Source organism: Bipolaris oryzae, assembly GCF_000523455.1.
Source record: "Bipolaris oryzae ATCC 44560 unplaced genomic scaffold scaffold_40, whole genome shotgun sequence".
Classification (NCBI taxonomy): domain Eukaryota; kingdom Fungi; phylum Ascomycota; class Dothideomycetes; order Pleosporales; family Pleosporaceae; genus Bipolaris; species Bipolaris oryzae.
Window position 1 is genome coordinate 143,400 of NW_006911316.1, and position 19,584 is coordinate 162,983.

The 19,584-nt window shown below is 51.1% G+C and overlaps 10 protein-coding genes across 10 annotated transcripts; 8 read left to right on the plus strand and 2 right to left on the minus strand.

Moving 5' to 3' along the window:
* Positions 1 to 395: 395 nt before the first annotated feature.
* Positions 396 to 1,594, plus strand: COCMIDRAFT_4003 (uncharacterized protein; the record flags this gene model as incomplete). The annotated part of the gene is made up of 2 exons (XM_007688267.1): positions 396 to 543; positions 1,056 to 1,594. The coding sequence occupies 2 exons, from the start codon at positions 396 to 398 to the stop codon at positions 1,592 to 1,594; spliced, it is 687 nt and encodes a 228-aa protein (XP_007686457.1).
* A 330-nt stretch (positions 1,595 to 1,924) lies between these two features.
* Positions 1,925 to 3,351, minus strand: COCMIDRAFT_91240 (uncharacterized protein; the record flags this gene model as incomplete). Its single annotated transcript, XM_007688325.1, has 6 exons — positions 1,925 to 2,503; positions 2,561 to 2,871; positions 2,934 to 3,096; positions 3,153 to 3,195; positions 3,249 to 3,262; positions 3,316 to 3,351. 6 exons carry the CDS (start codon positions 3,349 to 3,351, stop codon positions 1,925 to 1,927), a joined length of 1,146 nt encoding a protein of 381 aa, XP_007686515.1.
* A 514-nt stretch (positions 3,352 to 3,865) lies between these two features.
* On the plus strand, positions 3,866 to 6,648 carry COCMIDRAFT_4005 (uncharacterized protein; the record flags this gene model as incomplete). Its single annotated transcript, XM_007688268.1, has 3 exons — positions 3,866 to 3,883; positions 3,944 to 4,056; positions 4,113 to 6,648. 3 exons carry the CDS (start codon positions 3,866 to 3,868, stop codon positions 6,646 to 6,648), a joined length of 2,667 nt encoding a protein of 888 aa, XP_007686458.1.
* Positions 6,649 to 7,249: 601 nt separating this feature from the next.
* Positions 7,250 to 8,464, plus strand: COCMIDRAFT_91338 (uncharacterized protein; the record flags this gene model as incomplete). The annotated part of the gene is made up of 1 exon (XM_007688326.1): positions 7,250 to 8,464. A coding segment is annotated over one exon (1,215 nt), but the record flags the coding sequence as incomplete, so codon positions are not given.
* Positions 8,465 to 8,751: 287 nt separating this feature from the next.
* COCMIDRAFT_35449 (uncharacterized protein) lies at positions 8,752 to 10,049 on the minus strand (the record flags this gene model as incomplete). Its single annotated transcript, XM_007688291.1, has 3 exons — positions 8,752 to 9,072; positions 9,131 to 9,879; positions 9,938 to 10,049. 3 exons carry the CDS (start codon positions 10,047 to 10,049, stop codon positions 8,752 to 8,754), a joined length of 1,182 nt encoding a protein of 393 aa, XP_007686481.1.
* Positions 10,050 to 10,313: 264 nt separating this feature from the next.
* On the plus strand, positions 10,314 to 10,695 carry COCMIDRAFT_91281 (uncharacterized protein; the record flags this gene model as incomplete). Its single annotated transcript, XM_007688327.1, has 2 exons — positions 10,314 to 10,424; positions 10,483 to 10,695. 2 exons carry the CDS (start codon positions 10,314 to 10,316, stop codon positions 10,693 to 10,695), a joined length of 324 nt encoding a protein of 107 aa, XP_007686517.1.
* A 557-nt stretch (positions 10,696 to 11,252) lies between these two features.
* Positions 11,253 to 11,552, plus strand: COCMIDRAFT_45383 (uncharacterized protein; the record flags this gene model as incomplete). Its single annotated transcript, XM_007688296.1, has 1 exon — positions 11,253 to 11,552. A coding segment is annotated over one exon (300 nt), but the record flags the coding sequence as incomplete, so codon positions are not given.
* Positions 11,553 to 12,865: 1,313 nt separating this feature from the next.
* Positions 12,866 to 14,171, plus strand: COCMIDRAFT_91396 (uncharacterized protein; the record flags this gene model as incomplete). Its single annotated transcript, XM_007688328.1, has 6 exons — positions 12,866 to 13,052; positions 13,112 to 13,283; positions 13,334 to 13,525; positions 13,575 to 13,640; positions 13,695 to 13,824; positions 13,881 to 14,171. The coding sequence occupies 6 exons, from the start codon at positions 12,866 to 12,868 to the stop codon at positions 14,169 to 14,171; spliced, it is 1,038 nt and encodes a 345-aa protein (XP_007686518.1).
* Positions 14,172 to 14,766: 595 nt separating this feature from the next.
* Positions 14,767 to 16,118, plus strand: COCMIDRAFT_25071 (uncharacterized protein; the record flags this gene model as incomplete). Its single annotated transcript, XM_007688281.1, has 2 exons — positions 14,767 to 15,082; positions 15,154 to 16,118. The coding sequence occupies 2 exons, from the start codon at positions 14,767 to 14,769 to the stop codon at positions 16,116 to 16,118; spliced, it is 1,281 nt and encodes a 426-aa protein (XP_007686471.1).
* Positions 16,119 to 17,603: 1,485 nt separating this feature from the next.
* On the plus strand, positions 17,604 to 18,785 carry COCMIDRAFT_91405 (uncharacterized protein; the record flags this gene model as incomplete). Its single annotated transcript, XM_007688329.1, has 1 exon — positions 17,604 to 18,785. One exon carries the CDS (start codon positions 17,604 to 17,606, stop codon positions 18,783 to 18,785), a length of 1,182 nt encoding a protein of 393 aa, XP_007686519.1.
* Positions 18,786 to 19,584: the final 799 nt, after the last annotated feature.

Here is a 19,584-nt window from a genome sequence, read left to right on the forward strand (position 1 = left end):
GTTACATGTGTTACACATGTATAGATATCTAGATACTTAGACGCCTTCTTTCCCGCATGCTATGGGCACGTCTTGTCTCAGCCGCACCCGCGCAACCCAGCCTCGTTACGCGCTCCGCAACCTAATCTTAAGCCTAGGACTGTCTGACTGTAACTGCTGAGTGACGGCATCCGCTCGGCACGGCACGCTGAGACACACAAGACCGGTGTCTGTGCCTGACCGCGTCATACTTATCTCGGGTGCCAGCGATTCTCCGTCTGTCAGAGTGGTGGGTGTAAGCTGTCCGAGAGTCAAGAGTGTGAGAATGGTTGCGGGAGGGTGGGTTTATTGCTGCAGGTTTGTACTACATGCGTATACATTGAACATATACTACTGGCCGGGATACATCGAGGCACATGGAAGTACAACAAATCCGCGCTCTAGCCTTTCGACTTCGATCGGCAAACCTGCGTGGTGTAACCTGGGCATGTTTGGCGAAACCTTGCGCGAATGTCAGCGTCATTATCCTCAATAGTATGAACGATATGAAGCATGGTGGCGGTGGTATGCGAATGGTGTAAGCGACATTGCGTGCAATGCGAGTCGAAAAGCGGAGAAAGCACATGGTCGAGTGTCTCGAATAGCGATGCAAGTCGCCACTTTGGATATTTGCCGGTAATCAGCCTGTGTTACACTCCAACAAGACAACCATCTCTTCCCGTTGCACGGTTGGACGATCAGAAATCAGAAATCCAACGGTGGCGCATGTCTTGTATGCACCCCGCAAAAACCTGAGGAGCGGTAGTTGGCCTTGGTCTAGGCTTGTTGATGGTACCTTGCATTCCTCGGGTTTGGTTGGGTCTTACTACTATTCCCCACACCCCAAACCGCCCCATGATTCCCGATCTTCTCCGCTCCTGCTGCCATTGACGCCTTGACATCCATTCCCCTCGGTCGCACAAACTCACACACAGACACACGTCCACTAACAAAGACGACTAATATGCATGACGAACGCAAGTTCTCTCTTCCCACCACTATGGCGTGAGAGAAGCTGACATAACCAACCTACGTAGACCCCCACCCCCTCCTCGCCCAAGTCCCCCTCACCGTCTCGCCATTCATCTCGCTGCCCACGGCCACACCCCTCCCTTACTCATACAAGTCGCTTCCCTCGACCCTGCCGCCGAGTGTTCTCTCGCAGCAGCAACAGCAACAGCAACAACAGAACGAGTCATCACCTTCACATCATCAGCAACAAGAAGAATCCACGGGCGCATACGTCGTGTCTGCGTCAGGCACATCTGCGTCTCCGGACCAGATTCTCTCGTCGTGCACAGCGCTACAGGCGCATTTGAAGCAGCTCGAAGACGATGCGCGGAGGACACTGGCACAGTGGGAGGACAGGCGACGAGCAGAGGATTTGGCGGAGAAGAGAAGAGTAGCGCCGGGCTGGCTGGACAGCGGAGTCCATATCCTCAAGCCAGAAGGTATAGATGAGGACAAGGGAAAAGAGCCCCAACAACAAAACCTCATGGACTTGGATCCCCAGGCCGAGCAAAAAGCAAAGCAAGGCGAAGAGCTTGACAGAGTCTTTGGCGGACTAAAGGTCTAGCCATACCCCGCCAACAACATTCATCACCCAAAAAAGCAGACAGACGAAGAAGACAGTGGGGCAAGAATTAATACCACATTGTACCAGAGAAAAAAAAACGAAGTAGAAGCTATGACATGCTGTTTTAGCCCAGGTCCAGTGCCACATTTGCCCATAGCCGAAAACCTTCCCCCATCGCAGAGCGACATTACACACATATGACAACCAAACAATTCGAAACAGAAGGGGAATCTTGCAAGGAGGAAGAATCTCGACAATCATTGCCACACCGCCACGCACCACGCACGCACCAGCCCGTTGTACTACAACACAGGCTGCAGCCAGAGCGGCTTAGCGGCGGCCGTGAGAGCGGTTGATGCTGCCTTGCAGAGCATCCACCTCGCCCTCCAGACGCTTGATCTCTGCGTGGCTGGCCTCGAGGTCCTTGTTGAGGCGGTCGCGCTCGGCAATAAGCTTCTGCTCCCATTGCCTGAAGCGCTGCTCCTCCACCTTGACCTGCTCGGTAAAGCGCTTGCGCAGCGCCTCCTCCTCTTCCTTGAACTTGGGGTTGTCCAGCTTCCTCGGGCGTGCCTCGCCAAACTTCCTCGTTTCCATCTGGCCGGCGCGGTAGGCCTCGTAGTGGTTCTCCTCGGTCGTGTGGATCAGGTCGAGCATGTGGGTTCGGATGAGGATCGCGCGCAGCTTCTTGAAGTCGCAGTGCTCCTCGTTCTCGACTTCGGCAACACCCCAGGCGTATTGTCGACCCTTAACAGTGCGGCCGTCGTTGGTCTGCACGTCCTTTTCGGAGCCAATGACGGAGAAGGGCATGGCGTCGATGAGGCTGCGGGCGTGCTGCATGGCGGCAGCGTCGTCGTCCTCTAGTGGGGGAGTGTAGATCTTAATGCCCTGAGCATCAATCACTTGGCGTACCTAGCAGCGGTTAGTATGCGTTGCCAGGGGGTGCACAAGAAAAAAAAGCACACGTACCCTCATCTTGAACTTGGCCAGATCCGTGGGGCTCAATGTGTCGGCCTTTGCGACAACGGGGATCAGGTTGACGCGTGTGCACAGCTTCTTCATGACCTCAATGTCAAGGGGCTTGAGAGTGTGGCCCGTGGGGCGGATGAAGTAGAGGCAGGCGTGGACACGAAGGTCAATCTTGTCGGTACGGCGTGGTTGTTGCTCCTGAAGCATGTACGACTCGTGCTGGTCGTCAAGGAACTCGATGATGGGCTGCCACGAGTCGCGGTTGTTGACGTAGTCACCGAATCCAGGCGTGTCGATGACAGTGAGGCGGACTGCAAAGTATCAGCAATTGTATCTAGGGGTATATTACAAGCATTCAGAAAGAGAAACCTACCCTTGAAGAATTTCTCCTCGAGCTCTGCCTTTGTGATTTCAATCTCGACCGTCTTGTCCATCTGCTTGTGGTGTCGTCGCTTGTGGTCGGCATAGTTCTTGATGGTGGTGGAGAAGAGGGTGTTGATGAAGGTCGTCTTTCCGAGGCCAGACTCTCCAGCAACCTAGAGGTGTGAGATGGGGGGATCCGCGAGGCGGGTAAAGGGGGTTGATAGCTTACCATGATGGTGAAAGCAGCACCACGCTTGGCAACAATCTTGTGCCTGTGCTACGTTAGACTGGGGGCTCCGTGTCCATTTGAGACGGCAGACGGTACCTCTGGTTGGGGAGCTGGCAAGAGGATTAGCATGTAGCATGCATAGCTGGAGAATGGAGATACGTACATTGGCAATGCCAATTGGGGACGCGGACTCGGCCATGGTGTTGTGGTGTCGAGAGCTGCTGAGAAAGATGCGGGATGGGTACGGGGAAAGGGTCTACAGGGACGTGTTAGTAGTCGAGTCGAGGCTTTGGCGCGAATCCAAGATGACTGCGTGCAAGTAGGAGCACGATGATAATGGTGAGGAGGAGTGGATGGGTGGGTTGCTTACATACACAAACGTGATCCAGCAACGAGCAAGCGTGTGGGCTATGTGTAGAAGAGAGAGATCGTTGTTTGTGGTGGTGGACAATTTGGGCCGACTCCCCTTTCTGCGAGAGTCGGGCGGTCGGTCAGTCGGCGGCAGGCACGCGCGCACGGGCCCGCGACGGGGAATCCACCTGACTAGCGCGTCTGCATGGAGATCCGAGCGCTGGAAAAAAGTTGTGGACTTGGACTTGGACTTGGACTTGCTACTACTCGACGACGGTTGCATTCAGCGCATTGCAGTACAATACATTTCAGACCATACCGGACAACGCCATGGTCACGCTGTCCAGTACCCTATTGCGATCATGAAGACTGACTTCCAGGTATGTCCAGTATACGTGTGCACAATACTCAACACAATCACCTGACTAACACGATCCCAGTTCTCCAACTTGCTAGGTACTGTCTACAGCAGAGGCAACCTTCTCTTCACCCCAGATGGCACCTGTCTGCTTTCGCCTGTAGGCAATCGCGTGACTGTCTTCGACCTCGTAAGGTATGTGGGCGCATATATTTATTTGCCCACGCATCCAGCCCGCTCACGCATCCCAGCTCAAAGTCGTACACGCTTCCCTTTGCCCATCGCAAGAACATTGTTCGCCTCGCACTCAATCCCCGCGGAAATCTTCTTCTCTCCGTCGACCAGGACGGCCGCGCAGTCCTGACCAATGTCCCCCGCCGCATCGTCCTCTACCACTTCTCTCTCGGCGGCGAAGTGACTTCCCTCGCCTTTTCGCCCTCGGGTCGCCATTTCGCAGTGGGCATCGGACGCCAAATCCAAGTATGGCACACACCTTCTACCCCAGATGTCGCAGAGGGTGACCTCGAGTTTGCGCCTTTTGTGCGCCACCGCGTATACACTGGTCACTACAATGCCGTCCAGAGCATAGAATGGTCGAGCGACTCGCGCTTCTTCCTCTCCGCATCCAAGGACATGACGGCCCGCATATGGAGCCTTGACCAGGAAGAGGGACATGCGCAAACCACCCTGAGCGGCCACCGCCAAGAGGTCACCGGCGCATGGTTCTCAAAGGACCAGGAAACAATCTACACCGTCAGCAAGGACGGCGCCCTCTTCACATGGAAGTACATGCTGCGCTACGATGCGCCCGCCGACGCCGACGAAGATGACGACGACAACCTCCAGTGGGGCATCGCAGAGCGCCACTTTTTCCACCAGAACAACGCCCACGTCACATGCGCCAGCTTCCACCCAGAGTCCAAGCTGCTCGTCACCGGCTTTTCTCACGGAATCTTCTTCATCCACGAACTGCCCGACTTCGCCCAAATCTCCAGTCTGAGCATATCGCAAAACGACATCGATTATGTTGCCATCAACAAGACGGGAGAGTGGCTCGCCTTTGGCGCATCAAAGCTGGGCCAGCTGCTCGTCTGGGAATGGCAGTCGGAATCATACATCCTGAAGCAGCAAGGTCACTTTGACTCGATGAATACCATTGCCTATTCGCCAGACGGTCAAAGAATTATAACTGCCGCAGACGACGGCAAGATCAAGGTGTGGGACGTCAACTCGGGCTTCTGCGTTGTCACCTTTACAGAGCACATGGGCGGCGTGACAGCCTGCGAGTTTGCAAAAAAAGGCAATGTCCTGTTTACAGCCAGTCTTGACGGTTCTGTCCGCGCATGGGACTTGCATCGCTATAGGAATTTCCGCACATTCACTGCACCTTCCAGACTTTCCTTTTCATCGCTCGCTGTCGATCCCAGTGGAGAGGTTGTTTGCGCAGGTTTCATCGATTCCTTTGACATTCACATCTGGTCGGTTCAGACTGGCCAGCTGCTCGATCGCCTATCAGGCCACGAAGGTCCTGTATCATCTCTGTCCTTCTCTCCGGATGCAGGTACGTTAGTGAGTGGAAGCTGGGACAGGACTGTGCGCCTTTGGAACATTTTTGCACGCACTCAGACCAGCGAGCCATTACAGCTCATGGCTGATATCCTCTGCGTGGCTTTCCGTCCAGACTCGAAGCAGATTGCCGTCACAACCCTCGATGGCCAGCTGACCTTTTGGAATGTTTCCGATGCTGCACAGGAGAGCGGCGTCGATGCGCGACGGGATGTGTCTGGTGGCCGTAAAATGTCAGACCGACGAACGGCAGCCAACGTCGCCGGCACAAAAGCCTTTTCATCCGTTAAATACAGTGCAGATGGCACTTGTGTCTTGGCTGGCGGCAATAGCAAGTATATCTGCTTGTATGATGTCCAGTCAGGTGCTTTGCTCAAGAAGTTTACTGTATCCATCAATCTATCTTTGGATGGTACACAAGAGTTCTTGAATAGCAAACTTCTCACTGAAGCAGGTCCAGAGGGCCTTATTGATAACCAAGGCGAAGCATCGGATCTTGAAGACCGCCGAGATACCACCCTCCCCGGCGCTCAAAAGGGTATTGGTGCAAGGCGAACACGGCCTGAAGTGCGGGTACCAGACGTTGCCTTTTCGCCCACCGGCCGCGCTTTCTGTGCTGCCTCTACCGAAGGCCTGCTCATCTATTCGCTAGATAATACGTTCCAGTTTGATCCATTCGACCTCGACATTAGTGTTACACCAGCAACCACTCTCGATACTTTGGCGCAAAAGGATTACCTCAAAGCCCTAGTAATGGCATTCCGATTGAATGAGCGCAACCTGATCCGACGCGTTTATGAAGCCACACCTGTCACCAATATTCCGCTTGTAGTTAAAGAACTACCTTCTGTCTACCTTGGTCGACTGCTGCGGTTCGTCGCACATCAGGCCGACGAGTCCCCACATCTGGAATTCAACTTGGTATGGATAGAATCGCTTCTCAGCAAGCACGGTCGATGGATGAAAGAGCACAAGGGCGGTTTAGAAGCAGATCTGCGAAGCGTTGAGAAGGCTGTAAGAAGGATTCAAGCCGAACTTGCCAGGTTAGCTGATGATAACATCTATCGCATCGAATATCTGCTTTCTCAACCTGTGGGCAAAAAGGATAGCACGCCACTTGCAATCGACTTTGGCGTCAAGGAAATAGAAAACGGCACTGTGGATGAAGAAATGGAAGATGGCGACAGCGACGCTGGCGAGTGGTTGGGCTTTGAAGAATGATACCATTGTACGAATACGACTATTTTACGAGCAATCCCTGATGTTCAAGGCTCTGTGCCTTTTCCTCGACCTTCAGCCGCTGTTGCCTTTCCCGAATGACCGGAATCGCATTGTCCTTGCGATCATACGCAAACAACGTGTCTACCTGTTGCTTTGCTAAATGATTCTTCCCGCAGGAGAAAGGATGGCAGTTACAATTGATTGCTATTCATCGCTTTCACTATTGCTTTGATGGTATCACACTTGGTTCTCTTGTCGCGTATCAGCTTCTTGCTTCTTGGAAAAGAAATGTAGGCTTCGCCGTAGCCTTCCAGGATAGGGGTTTGGGGAAAGAACATGCGTTCGGGGTAGCGATTTCTACAAGGGTAGCAACAAAGGTAGCGTCTTAGAGAACCGTGGATGCAAATGAGGCAGCGACAAATCAATGGACAGAATGAGGACACGCAGCGCAGCACCCCGATGGCTTCAAGCTCCATATTTCTTGTCCCATGTCTATCGCCAATCTCGTTTCTATCGCAAGCCAATCACTCTTCTCTTTTTGGATGTCTGTCAGCCGGAAACTTACATCCAGTGCTAATCTGCTACCGTTATCTTAGCATAGAATACCATTATTCCACTATCATCATCTTCCGTTGTTATTATGGATACAAAGGCGCAGCTTGGGTTGCTGCAATCGTTGGAGATGTTATGGGATGACAAAGATATACACGACTCTCGCACTATCGATCCCAAAGCGGATGCCTCAATGCGGCATTCCCTAGAGACGTCGTGTGATGTACCTGCTATTGGCGCGGTGCATGCTGTCTCTGAGACTCGGCCGACATCTTCTGTCATCAATGATGCTTTGGGGCGCCCATCTCCGCAAACACTTTTCGATCATTCTAAAATTGATCCCTTTCAATCGCTACCCAAAAGGCTACGAGCTTTTTCCGAATGCGATGCAAAAGGAGCAGCAGGTGATCTTCCTTCGCGGTCAACATGGCTTCCCTCTGATATCATTATACGGGATTTTGCTCGTATACAGTTGAATTCATCCCCAGATTCCAAAACTCCTTCACCAACTCCACTTCGACTCGCTCTTAGAAGACGCAAAAGCCAACCGCTCGATTACACCCGCCATAGAATTCTCCTACCCACCACAATCAAGCTCAAAAGTACAATTGAGGATGAATCCGCGCATGCCACGGGTCCCCCTGATCTTTCTCCCAAACATGTCGGCAGACACCCCGCTCCGTACATCATGCCGCCTCTCACAGACCTGGAAAAGATCCTCCATCCCACGCTCATCAACGCCATCCTCCTGTCCGACTACGCCGATGCCTTCCCCAACCGTTGCTTCTGCTCGCTCGTCCTGCACGAAATCCAGTGCCAGCTACCCACCCTGCGCCTAGACCTCCACGGACCCCGAAACCATCAGCACCTTCAGACACAGCTCCGCTGCATACTCTCTTCAAACACTACCGTGCTCGACAAGCTGCTCGGTCTCTACGGCGACGCTTTGCGACTACATGCACATGCACGCATGAACGCGCGGCCCATGGTGCTAGATACCTGGAACGAATTCGTCGGGCTGCTAATCGAAGATGTGTTCATGCTGCCCAGGCACCCGATCTTTGGCCAGATTGACGAGTTGGAGCGGCTGGAGCGTGCGGTGGAGGTTGGGCCTGACGACGAGTTTTTTGTGGATAGGAGGGGAGTTAGGGCTGGGTTGCGGAAGAGTATGGAAAAGGGGAGGCGCAAGATAAGGGTGTTCAAGTATAAGGGGGATAAGAGGGTGGTTAGGTCGAGGGGCAGAAGGTGGGATTTTACGTCTTAGATTGGGGGTTGTGTTGTTGTGGTAGAATTGGTCACGATGTCATCGCTCAAAAAACCAAGAATTATCCATTTCTTCTTTCTCATTGCATTGAATTGAGGAGTGCGAAGGTTTGGATGTAGATGAAAGCTTCACTTTCTGAAACCAGTTTAAGAGTTTCGCCAATTGATGATCGGCCGACGTCAGCTCTCTTTCCACTGCGTGGATATATATCGTACTTGAATATTCACATGGTAGCCCTGATTTTTTTTATTTTTACAATATGATACTACATTTTACAGTCTCACACCCTAACTGCACTCCTGAACCGCCTCCTTTACCATGTCTAGGTACTGTGTCTTTAGCACTGTTCCATTGCATGATGCAAGAGTGTCGAGCTTATCTAATGATTGCTTCAAGACTTGATCAACCTTTGTCTCGAATTGCTGCGCATCATTCGCCATGGGCATGTCACCCCCGAGTACCTTGCGAGACGTCTTGAGCGCATTCCAAACAATGACAAGTTCGAACAAATCATGGCAATGTTTGGTGACGAATTCGAGGTGCGATTTGACATCCGAGAAGTCGGCAGAGCTTTTGGACGAATTTTCCAAGAGACCATTGAGCGATGTCTGTGAAGAAATATTGATTAGGAAATGTTTAGACAGTCAGCAGAAGAGGAAGACTTACAACGAAATCAGTCTGTTTGATTGCAGCAACCAAGCGGGTTGCTAGCCTTTTGACTTCCTCTTTATCCCCACGGTACTTTTCAGCAACGACAGCAGCCAGTTCAGTGGGTAGCGCAATGACGACAGGGTGCCCCCTCCAGTCGCCATCCTTCTCTGTCATAGTCGCAGGTTTATTGCCGCAATGATCCTTATGTTCCATTAGCTCCACAACCTGCTTTGCCATCTTGAGTGCTTTTGTCGTCTCTTCCTGGTCCCAGTCGACTATTGCAGCCCTACTGTGCACACCTCTCAAGACTTGCGTCAGCACACCCCGGTTGCTCAGACGGATCTCTGTTGCCTTTGGCCTCTGCAGCGCCTTCAATATCAGGTGGTGCATATCGGCGAGAGCCAGTTTCCTGATGATCATTTCCTGCCATTGGGCCTTGGCCCTGATTCCCGCTTCCACGAATCCCTCGAGGCATCGAAGTACATTTTCCCAGTCTTCCTGTGTTTCGCTCTTCTCCACCACTCTACGGAGTGTCTGCCAGCGATCGGGTAGCTTGTTACGGTCCAGGTGCTCTAGAGGAAGAGTGACATCTCCCAGGGTAATTTCCACAGGCTCGGCTTCGAGTTTGGGTCGGGACTCTTCCGAGTAAACGAGTTTTTGTTGCTCTTTTGTCAGATGATATGGGAGCAGAACTTTTGAATTGAAAGTCGAGAGGAGTGTGGAAAGCTCAGGAGAAGAGGGCGGGAGGAAGTTTGGGAGAGCGCCTGCATCAAGTCAATCTCTGGGCGAACAGTGCTGGTTGAGGAGGAAGAGGATACGGACCTCTTGAGTGGGCCGAACTCTGTGAGAAGGCCCTCCTAGAGCCATTGGCGTATATACAGGCATATCGCGGGTTCTGGAGTGCCAATTGGCAGCTCCGCCGTATTGACTGCATCTTGTCGTGGGCGAGAACTGCGGCCGTCGCATGCGCTCATCACAGTTCCAAAAATCATCGGCAAACGCGTCAAACACGCCAAGACGCCAAGAGTCCTCGCCGATGTGTTCCCACTCTCCATCCGCCTCAAGCCACTCCCTCCAGCCTCAGGCGATCTACACAGCCACATTGGGCCCCCTCTTTTCCCAGAGAGCGACCATGTTGGCGGCAAAGAGGAGAAACCGCTACAGCTGGTTCTCCTCACGAGCCAAAAAGACGCCCGAGATGGACAACGAGCAAGCCACCTTTTGGCTGAGCCAGTTCATTGGAAAGAACCTACGCATACACGCGAGTGACGGCCGCGTCTTTGGGGGTCAGATGAAATGCACGGATAAGGTGGGGTAGCTGATATTGGCTATGCCTGTGTATCACAGCGGCTTTTAACATCCATCAGGATCGCAACATCATTCTCGCGCTGGCACATGAGTACCGTGCTCCTTCGGCAGAGGCTATCCGCAAGGCTGTTGAAGAGTCGGGTAACCAATCTGCATCTGTGGCCTGGAACAGCCGTTTTGTTGGACTGATTGTTGTCCCGGGGCAGCACATCAAAAAAATTGAATTCGAGGAGAATATGCTGCCGGGACAGAAGAGTACGGTGGTTTTGTGACATGCTTTTTTTTGTGATTTGGGTTGGACTTTTACCTCTCCGCGTGCGGCTACAATATGCATAGCGCGCGTCACAAGAGCAGGGCATTCCAGATATTAGTGAGCATCGCTTTGAGTACCATACTGTGGTTTTGCTGACTTCGGAGTTTGCAGGCGTGACAATAGCAACTGTGAATGTGGCCCAATACTACTTGGTAGCGAGATACCCTCACCATTCACCGTCCAATATCAACAATGCTTAATACAATACATGTTTCCCTATTTCTAAGATGATGGGAAACGTCTGCCTCAAGTGAACCTTGGCTTTCCTCTACACCAGTGAATACTTATTGAGTCCTCTCACCCCCCAGCCCCACCACCATCATCAAGCACCCCAGTGCATCAGCCGTATCAAGTAACACCCGCAGTACATCAGTCATAGCAAATATGTCTCTTCAGTCTCTTCGGTCTCTTCCATCAACACAGCGATATATTTCTGATGAAGCGTCATGCCCTCAAGGCGCTTGCGACTCCTCTCACCGACGCGGGCCCTCTTTCCAGAACTCCACAAAGATAGGCAAATCTCGACCAAAGGCCAAAAAGCATCATATCAAGCTCCTCGGTTCCGTCGAATCCAGCGCCGCTTCTACACCATCTATCACATCGTCCACGGAAATCCCGTTCCTGCTTCGTCTTCCGGGAGAAATCCGCAATCTCATCTACTCTTACGCTCTGACTTCGCCTACCTCGTCACTCACCTACAACGTATCGGAAATGCGTTTCCCGCTTCATGACATCGGCTTCGGACTCATGTCGTCGTGCCATGCGTTGGCGCTTGAGACACAGTATCTGCACTTGAAGCTGAACAGATTGGTGTTGGAAGTTGGCTTGGACACTCCTGCAGACTCTCGCGAGTACGTTACTATCTTGAACAACCTGAGGCGGCTAGGCGATGCAAAGGGTTGGGCGATACACGTGGAGCTCAAGTGCGAGCTTGAAAGCGTGTGTTTTCGAGTCGGATCATATGGCGTGGACAGGCAGTAGGATGTTCGTGTTATCTGTAGGTGATGTCAACTAAGACGAATCAGTATGTCTCCGAGGTCATGCAGCAATCCTGGGCTTCGGTCAAGCTCCTGCCCCCAACAATAGGGCATTATAATTTCCGACACTTTGCTTGTTGGGTATCAACTGCCGCTACAAGAGCCAGGGTGCAGTGTCGAAACACACACTGGATCCTTCGCGACGATCGCTTTCTTGAAAAGCCGATAGCAGTCGGGGATTTTACTCTCCCCACAACGCTGGAACACCTGACTCGAGGGGCTACACCCGGAAGAGCGGGCTTTTAGTTCGACAATATATGCAAGAAGCATACCCCATTGAGCAACGGTAGCGGCAATTTCAGATCCTTGCTAAGAATTTGAGCCGCCTCCGCGGAGAGTACAGTCACTGTACATACACATGTATTTTAGTTTCTTTCCAGTTAGATGTTCAATTCATTAGAAAAGCTGCTGAAACCTGGTTAAGCATCAGTAATGCTAGTCTCAGACCTAGTAATGTCAATGCGTGTACATTGTACATCGATTTCGCTCCTGTGCATACACAAGTACATACGTGTACATATAGGCGTATGTTGCAAAGCTGCAGGCGAAGACCAACGCAGCGGTTCGGCCATGTCCGTGCCCACATGTTGCGACGCCACAAAACCTGTCACGACATTCTTTCCCTTCTACTGTACTTCCTGCTCCACAATCCCTCTTTATCACTCACGCCACAACGAGTCGTTCATCGAATAAGCGGAGCTCGCGTGGATTTCTTTCAAGTGTCTACCCGTTGATTTATATGTACACACGTCGCGGACTCTTAGCATTAATTAGAAGGGCAGGTCGCAGCCCTCCCTGTCACCGCCCTTTTTGTTGACAAAGGGTCTATCGCAGCTACAGCCGGGCTATAGGCAGGAACCTTAACTGATATCCATTCCCCTCCAGCAGTGCACCCAATCCCCGATATACAATCCTCTGCCAAGATTTCGTCCGCTATTTTTGTCCCCATTGAGCAAATGGAGCGTTGAGTGTTGGCACACCGAATTCGTCTAGGCACATTCAAAACGAGGCGTTGCATAGAATCGAAGAGCAGATGAGACCGCTCTAACTCACCCAGTTCGCTATTTTTGCTCTTCTTAGCGCGTCCCGAACATGTCAGACCCTAATGCGATACTCGTCGAGTGTCGGGTTGAATATGCTATGGGTAGTGCAATCATTGGCTTGCGATTCTTCGCACGATGGAAAACGCAGGGATGGCGAGGCTTCTACTGGGACGATTTCTTTGCATTCTCGTCTTGGGTTTTCTTCACATTGATATATGCAATGGTAGAATTCCTTAGTAAGTTTAACATACTCATCAGGAGCTTCACGCCAACATCACGAACCAACATTGCTTAGGTGTAAATGAGGCTCCTATAGCGATGACACAGGAACAGCGCGAATCTCTCCCACCGGCAATGCGAAAGTCGATGCGAGAAGGTGCAAAGGTCATGTTTGCGTCCTTTTACTTTTTGATCTTCCTTGTATGGAGTCTCAAAGGTTGTCTAATTATTTTATTTCTACATTTCACGTAAGTGTACTAATCCGTGAAAGGTGACCACCACTTACCCTATTCATCAGGAAAGACAGATTTTTGTATCGATACGTGCAGGTTGTCGGGGGTTTGTCAGTTGCCGCTTTCATATCGGCAGTCGTCACACAGACTACACACTGTTTGCCTTTGGAAAAGAACTGGCAAGTTCTGCCTGATCCGGGCAAGGAATGCTCAGCCGGCGTTGTCATCAACATTGTTATCGCAGTGGGAAACGTCTTGTAGGATTCGGTTACACCGTGATACTCAATAATACTGACAGAACAATAGGGTTGACGCGATGCTGCTCGTAGTGCCTGTGTGGATGCTCAAAGATACAAAGATTGGCGTTTGGCGGTCAGTTGCAACATGCCCGTAGTGAAAATCACTTATACTAATCTGCCATTGTAGTAAAATCAAAATAATATTTCTTCTTTCGCTGGATCTTTTCGTCATGGGTATGGCTACTGCCCGCTGTGTCCTTTCAATCGGAACTTCTGTTCAAGTGGCCCTTGCCTCAGTATGGGCACAACGCGAGGCTGTAAGTCTAGTGATTCCATGCGCTCGTCTACAAAAACCACTAACGTATTTTTCAAGGTTGTGTCAATTTTCGCTGTCAACGCACCAGTTATTCATGGTCTCTTCAGATCCAAGACTTGGAAACTGGAAGAGTCCTCATGCGAATCCTCATCAAGTCAGACTTCTACTGAACTCAGCAGTACCAGAAAGAAGACCAATATTGGAATGGCGATGACGGAAACCGAAACGAGTAGTAGGGCGAGTACCTTTGACTCGGTCACGGATGAATCGCCTGTTTCATCCCCTTCGCAGTTGCGCTACTCTCCGCATGGGAAAAATAAAAAAGGAAGGCCTATGCGAATGAATTGAAGTATCTCTTAGAACGATAAGACGAGAGTATTGCTGAAGACGACAGTGATGAATGTCAGATTTCAGTCTTTCAAATACACTTGCTTGCTCTGGCTATGACCACGAGTTGCCCTCAAATTAGCCTTTGTACCTGTCACTATCACAACTAAATTTTGACCATAGTCTGAAATGGATGTTGTCACAGCAGGAAGCAATGCTAGGGCCATCATGACAGGTTACGAATGCTGCCCTTCACCGTAATATTCGGAGACAGGGAAAGGAAGGTTCCAAAGTATCGAAATCTGCAAGACGTATTGTAGAAGCGGCCCTGCTAAATGAGTCATGCATCAGCCCAGATACGCGTACGCTAAGGAATGTTTCCCTTGCAAATTCTCCACAGCTGCCAGGGATTGACTTCTGCCAGCGACACATCTTACACTAGATATGACTAGGTTATCTGATAACTGCGGGCCCCGGATAGTCATGCATGTTTTGAACCCAAGCAACTGATACGTCCGCGCGGTTCGTGCAGAGGATCATGGCCGACTTCCATCACTCTGTCTTACCATTTTCATACCACATCTGAATCAAATCTATACGTTGAATATTTTCCGTCATGCGAGTACCAAAATATTCCAGGGATATCATAGAGTCTTTGGACTCTATTCAACTCACACACTTTGCCAACGATGCAGAGCGGTATGAAGCCAAAGAAGCTGCTCGACGCTTGCTAAATCGTCTCGAGACGCCGTTTGAGCAGGGTTGGAGGCTTTCGCTAGAGAAACCTGTGCTTATCGCTGGTATTCAGGTTGCTCTTGATCTTGGTATTTGGGAAAAATGGACCAAGGCGGATAAGAAGAAGCCAGGTGCGGCTGTTGACCTGGGGCAATTGTTGAAGTGGGCCAACAAACATATTGAGCCAAACTTGTTGCGTAAGTCTATACTTCTGAGCATAAGTAGTGATAAATAAGGTAGGTCAAAATACTGAAATGCAAACACGCAGGGAGATTTTTTAGGCATCTTGCTGCCCTCTATGTGCTCGAAGAAACGGATGTTGATGCCTGGAAACCAACGCCTTACTCACTGTCCCTTGGAGATACGGAATCACATACTGACCAGATCACTCAATGCGGGTATGTCCGAGCCTTGACAGCGATGTTTGATTCATCAATAGCCTCCCTACTGACGCATTCAGCACCGATCACACAATTCCCACCGGAATCAATCTTCCCCGGTTCCTTCAAAAAATACAACTACCGTGAGCCCATTGACTTGCAGGCTCTCGACAACTATCGCGACATGACTAACGGCACAGATTTCTTCGCTCTCTGCGCGGCAGATCCAGAGGGCAAAGGTAGCAGTTTCATGGGCCTCATGACAGCATTGCAAAACCATAAGATGTCATGGACTGACGTATACGATACCCGCAAGATCATACACGGAGCCGATATATCGTCGGGAAAGCCTTTATTTGTTGACATTGGCGGTGCCCACGGCCTCGACACATCACACCTTCTGGAACGACATGGCGATCTCCCCGCCGACGTGCTTATCGTGCAAGATACTCCTGAAGTCGTCGCTATGCCTATTGAGCATCTCGACCCGCGTATCGTAAAGCAAGCCTACGACTTCTTCACCCCGCAACCCCAACTCCACGCCCGCGCATACTTTTTCCATGCAGTGCCGCATGACTGGCCCGACGCCGACTGTGTGCGCATGTTTTCGCAGGCCAAGGCTGCATTCAAGCCGGGGTACTCGAAGCTTTTGATCTATGAGGTTATGCTTCCGAAGAAAGGGGCGACGAGTCTGATGACGACGTTGGATTTGCAGTTGATGAATTGTACGAGTGGAATGGAGAGGACGGAGGAGCATTGGGAGCGGTTGCTGTGCGAGGCTGGATTTAGGATCGTGGAGATTAGTCGGCATCCTCGGGCTGTGGAAAGTGTTACTGAAGCGGATTTGAGGTGAGAGGTTGATACGATGTTTGCTTTCGAGAAAAGGATCATTTGAAAAGCCGCAAAGAACAAGGCACAGAGGGCTGTAACACATTGTCCAGTAGATGGGACTATGAAAGTAGACAAAGCTTAAGACTATGAACAAAACACCCTGCTGATCCTTGATTGGTTTAGCATGGATATCGCATTTGCTTAAGCGATATAATAAGAGGATGTCAAAGCCCAGTGAACAGAGTGAACTGGGTGTTAAGTCTGGAACTCTGCTTAAATAAAAAGAAATCAATGAAACACCTACAGTAGCAATTCGCACCCACGTTGTGAACCAGTCAAAGCTAGAAAAATAAAAAAAAAAGATAAAAAAGAAGGGAGTGATGATTGCATCGGCCGGGAATCTGATTGAATGTTAGACACAAGCTTCGAATGCTGTGCTGGATGTGAGACTTACCGAACCCGGGGCTAGCCGAAACTGTTCTCTGGGAGAGATGGCAACGGCTAATTTTACCACTAAACCACCGATGCTAGTGTTGTGATTTGATGACGACATTTTCAACATACGTCTTTATCATGAAATTGGAAGTCGCCGAGCGAGTTGATTTTGTTCGCGACAGGGACTGCAGAGCGGGGATGTGTCGCAAATTTGCTCGCTTAGACGCACATCAAGTGGCTTGACTGTTGTGAGGTTAGCGAAGAGTGTTTCTGGGTGCCGGGGTAGAGTAGTTCCCACTGGGAGCCACTAAATGGCCGAACATGTGGACTTCTAGCGCACGCGATGGTCCTAGTTGAGCGGAGTATCCAGAGTGAGAGCATCATGGCCAGATTGTAACACGGGGTTTATGTGCTCTTCCGGGTTCATCTGGCTCGATGCTTGAGACGGGTGCGTGGGAGTGCCATCAGAACTCACTTAAGTTGTGGAATATTGCCGATAGGGATGGGATGTCAGATGGGATGATGTTGCGGCTCAACGTTGGAGTTTGGGAGTAACAGTTATCACGTGCTTAGAGAGACTTATCGGGCGGATTCACGCCTGCAGTCCCAGTGAATTGCCTACTTTTCCAAAGTAAATCCAGAGATTGCCTGCTGCATTGATTACGCTACATTGACCCTATATGGAGACTCGAGGCGATATGACGTATAGTAGATGCTTTCCTTTTCGACCTGGATGTCGACAGAGAAAGACAGAATAGTCCAAAATGGTCTTGGTATTAAGGATTCAATGGATTAGATTGACCCAAAACAATCCAAAGAGGAATTGTGAATGGTCCAGGCAAGAGAGCAAAGCCACAGTCGCGTTGTGAATAGAGTTATAGTGCGCGTCCCCAAATAGGCACGCTAGTAGGAGAGATGGATGAGTGCTCTACTTCACCTTTGTCCTACCACAATCAATCCCTTACATCAACACCCCAATTATATTGCGCGATTAAGTTGCGAGAGTTATATTTGCATTTTACCAACCTCAATTGCTCTACGCGCATCATCAGCGCTGCCAAAACCATCCAACATGCCACCTAAGAGTAAGAACGCGCGCGACAAGAGTGCGGTAGCAGCAGTGGAAACTCCTGTCGCGACGCCTGCAAAGAAGAGAGGCCGCCCAGCCAAATCTCAGACAGGCGCTGTTGAATCAACCCCAATTACAGCCGAGCCTCCAAAGAAACGCGGTAGACCGTCCAAAGTGACGGCTGAAGATGTCACCGTGCTCCCAGACGCGTCCGAGCCGACAAAACGCGGTCGGGGTCGCAAGCCAAACGCGTCCAAGTCGGCTGCCCTGGCCGCGACGCCCAACAAGGCCAAAGAAAAAGGCACCGAGGACGAAGTAGAAACCGTCGCCGACATGGCAGAACCAACTCCGCGAAAACGTGGTCGTCCTCCCAAAGTAGATGGCCTGAACCTGAAGCGTGTCGCGGGCACTGCTCGTGTAGGAAAATGCCAGGCCGCTCAGTCCAAGTCGACCACTATCACAACTACTACCAAGTTGCGTACCCGTCTTCCACCAGCCAGCAAGGTGTCCAAAGGAGAGCCTGCCCCACAGCCAGCCAGGCGAGGACGACCACCCAAGAATGCAGCACAAGCCTCTGCTGCTACTGCTCTTGCGAAGAAGAAGGCGCCCAGAGGTCGCAAACCTGCTGAGGTGCCAGTCGCAAAGCCTACAAAGCCTACCAAACCTTTGGCGCCCCGCAAGATGCGTGGTCACACTGTACGCCAGATCCCCGACAAATACATTGTCCAAGTCGACCAGCTCTTGCATGACCTCATGCAGGCTGATGCGGACGCCACGTCTGAGAAGCAGGTACAAGAAGAGGAGGCAAACCAGGCACATGATATGGAGGTTGAGGCTGACGTCGAGGACAATGTGGAGGACAACGTCGATGAAGAGAACGTGGACACTGAGGACCAGGGTCCAGAAGACGCTGCACTAGACGCAGGTGCTGACTCCGAATCCGGCCATCAACAAAACAGTTTAGGCGACCAGTACTCGGATGGCGTGACGGATGACTTGGGGCAAGATGAACCCATCTCAGACCAGAGCAGGGAACAAGAGCAAGACTTGCAGTCCGAGGTAAATGGCGACCTTGATGATCCACCCAACCACGAGGACGAAGATGGCATCCTTATTCCCCAACAGGAAATTGATATACCAGATGAGGGGTATGCAAATGGTGCTGAAGACGGACAATTACTGTGATCCACAGAGTGTCAACAAAATCAGCCCATGGAAAGCCCAGTGATGTCTTTCCACCTTGGCTAGATGGTGGATTTAGCCTCTTGCCACCTAGCACTCGATCTACATGCATGTATGTACAACGCGCCTCTTTCCGTAGGTGTAGGAAAGCAGCCTTGCAATCGGGCACTGATACTGCGACCGATTCTCTTACTTTCTTCCTAGTCCATGCGCGTGGCAAGCATACCCCAAATCACATGCTCAGATTTTCTTTGTGCGTACCATGAATTGTTACAAAGTTCAACACGTGCACCACATTGAGACAATGCACCTCTTGCGGCCAATAGAACCCACACAAGCTTCCCCTTGTTCCTGACGCCAACTGCAGCGAAAAAGCATTTGAATGTTTTCTTTTATCCAAACCCTTGTCTCACTAGGAGCATGTGAGGGGCGGGAAATAGGCAAATTACAGTTTCACTCCGTCCATTGCTTCTGCCTCGAAGATGAGTTGGCTGCCAGCGCAAAATACCACCGTCTCCCCACCCCATCCCATCGCTTTTATTGCTCCCACACTTGCCAAGGCGGTTGCACACTGGTGTCGTCCAACAGTGACATCGGCTCCCATGGCCCGAGGCGGTGTCACCCGCAACCCAACCGTCTCCTACTCTACTTAGAGTACTCTCACAAGCACGCCCATTTGCCGGGTAATATGAGCGATCGTGGGCGTAACTTTACAAGCTGACGTCGTGTCTTTGACTGGTCGCTTTGGCGTTGCTCCACCGAAGTGGTGCGGGTTGATCCCGGTCTGCTCAAACTGGGCTGA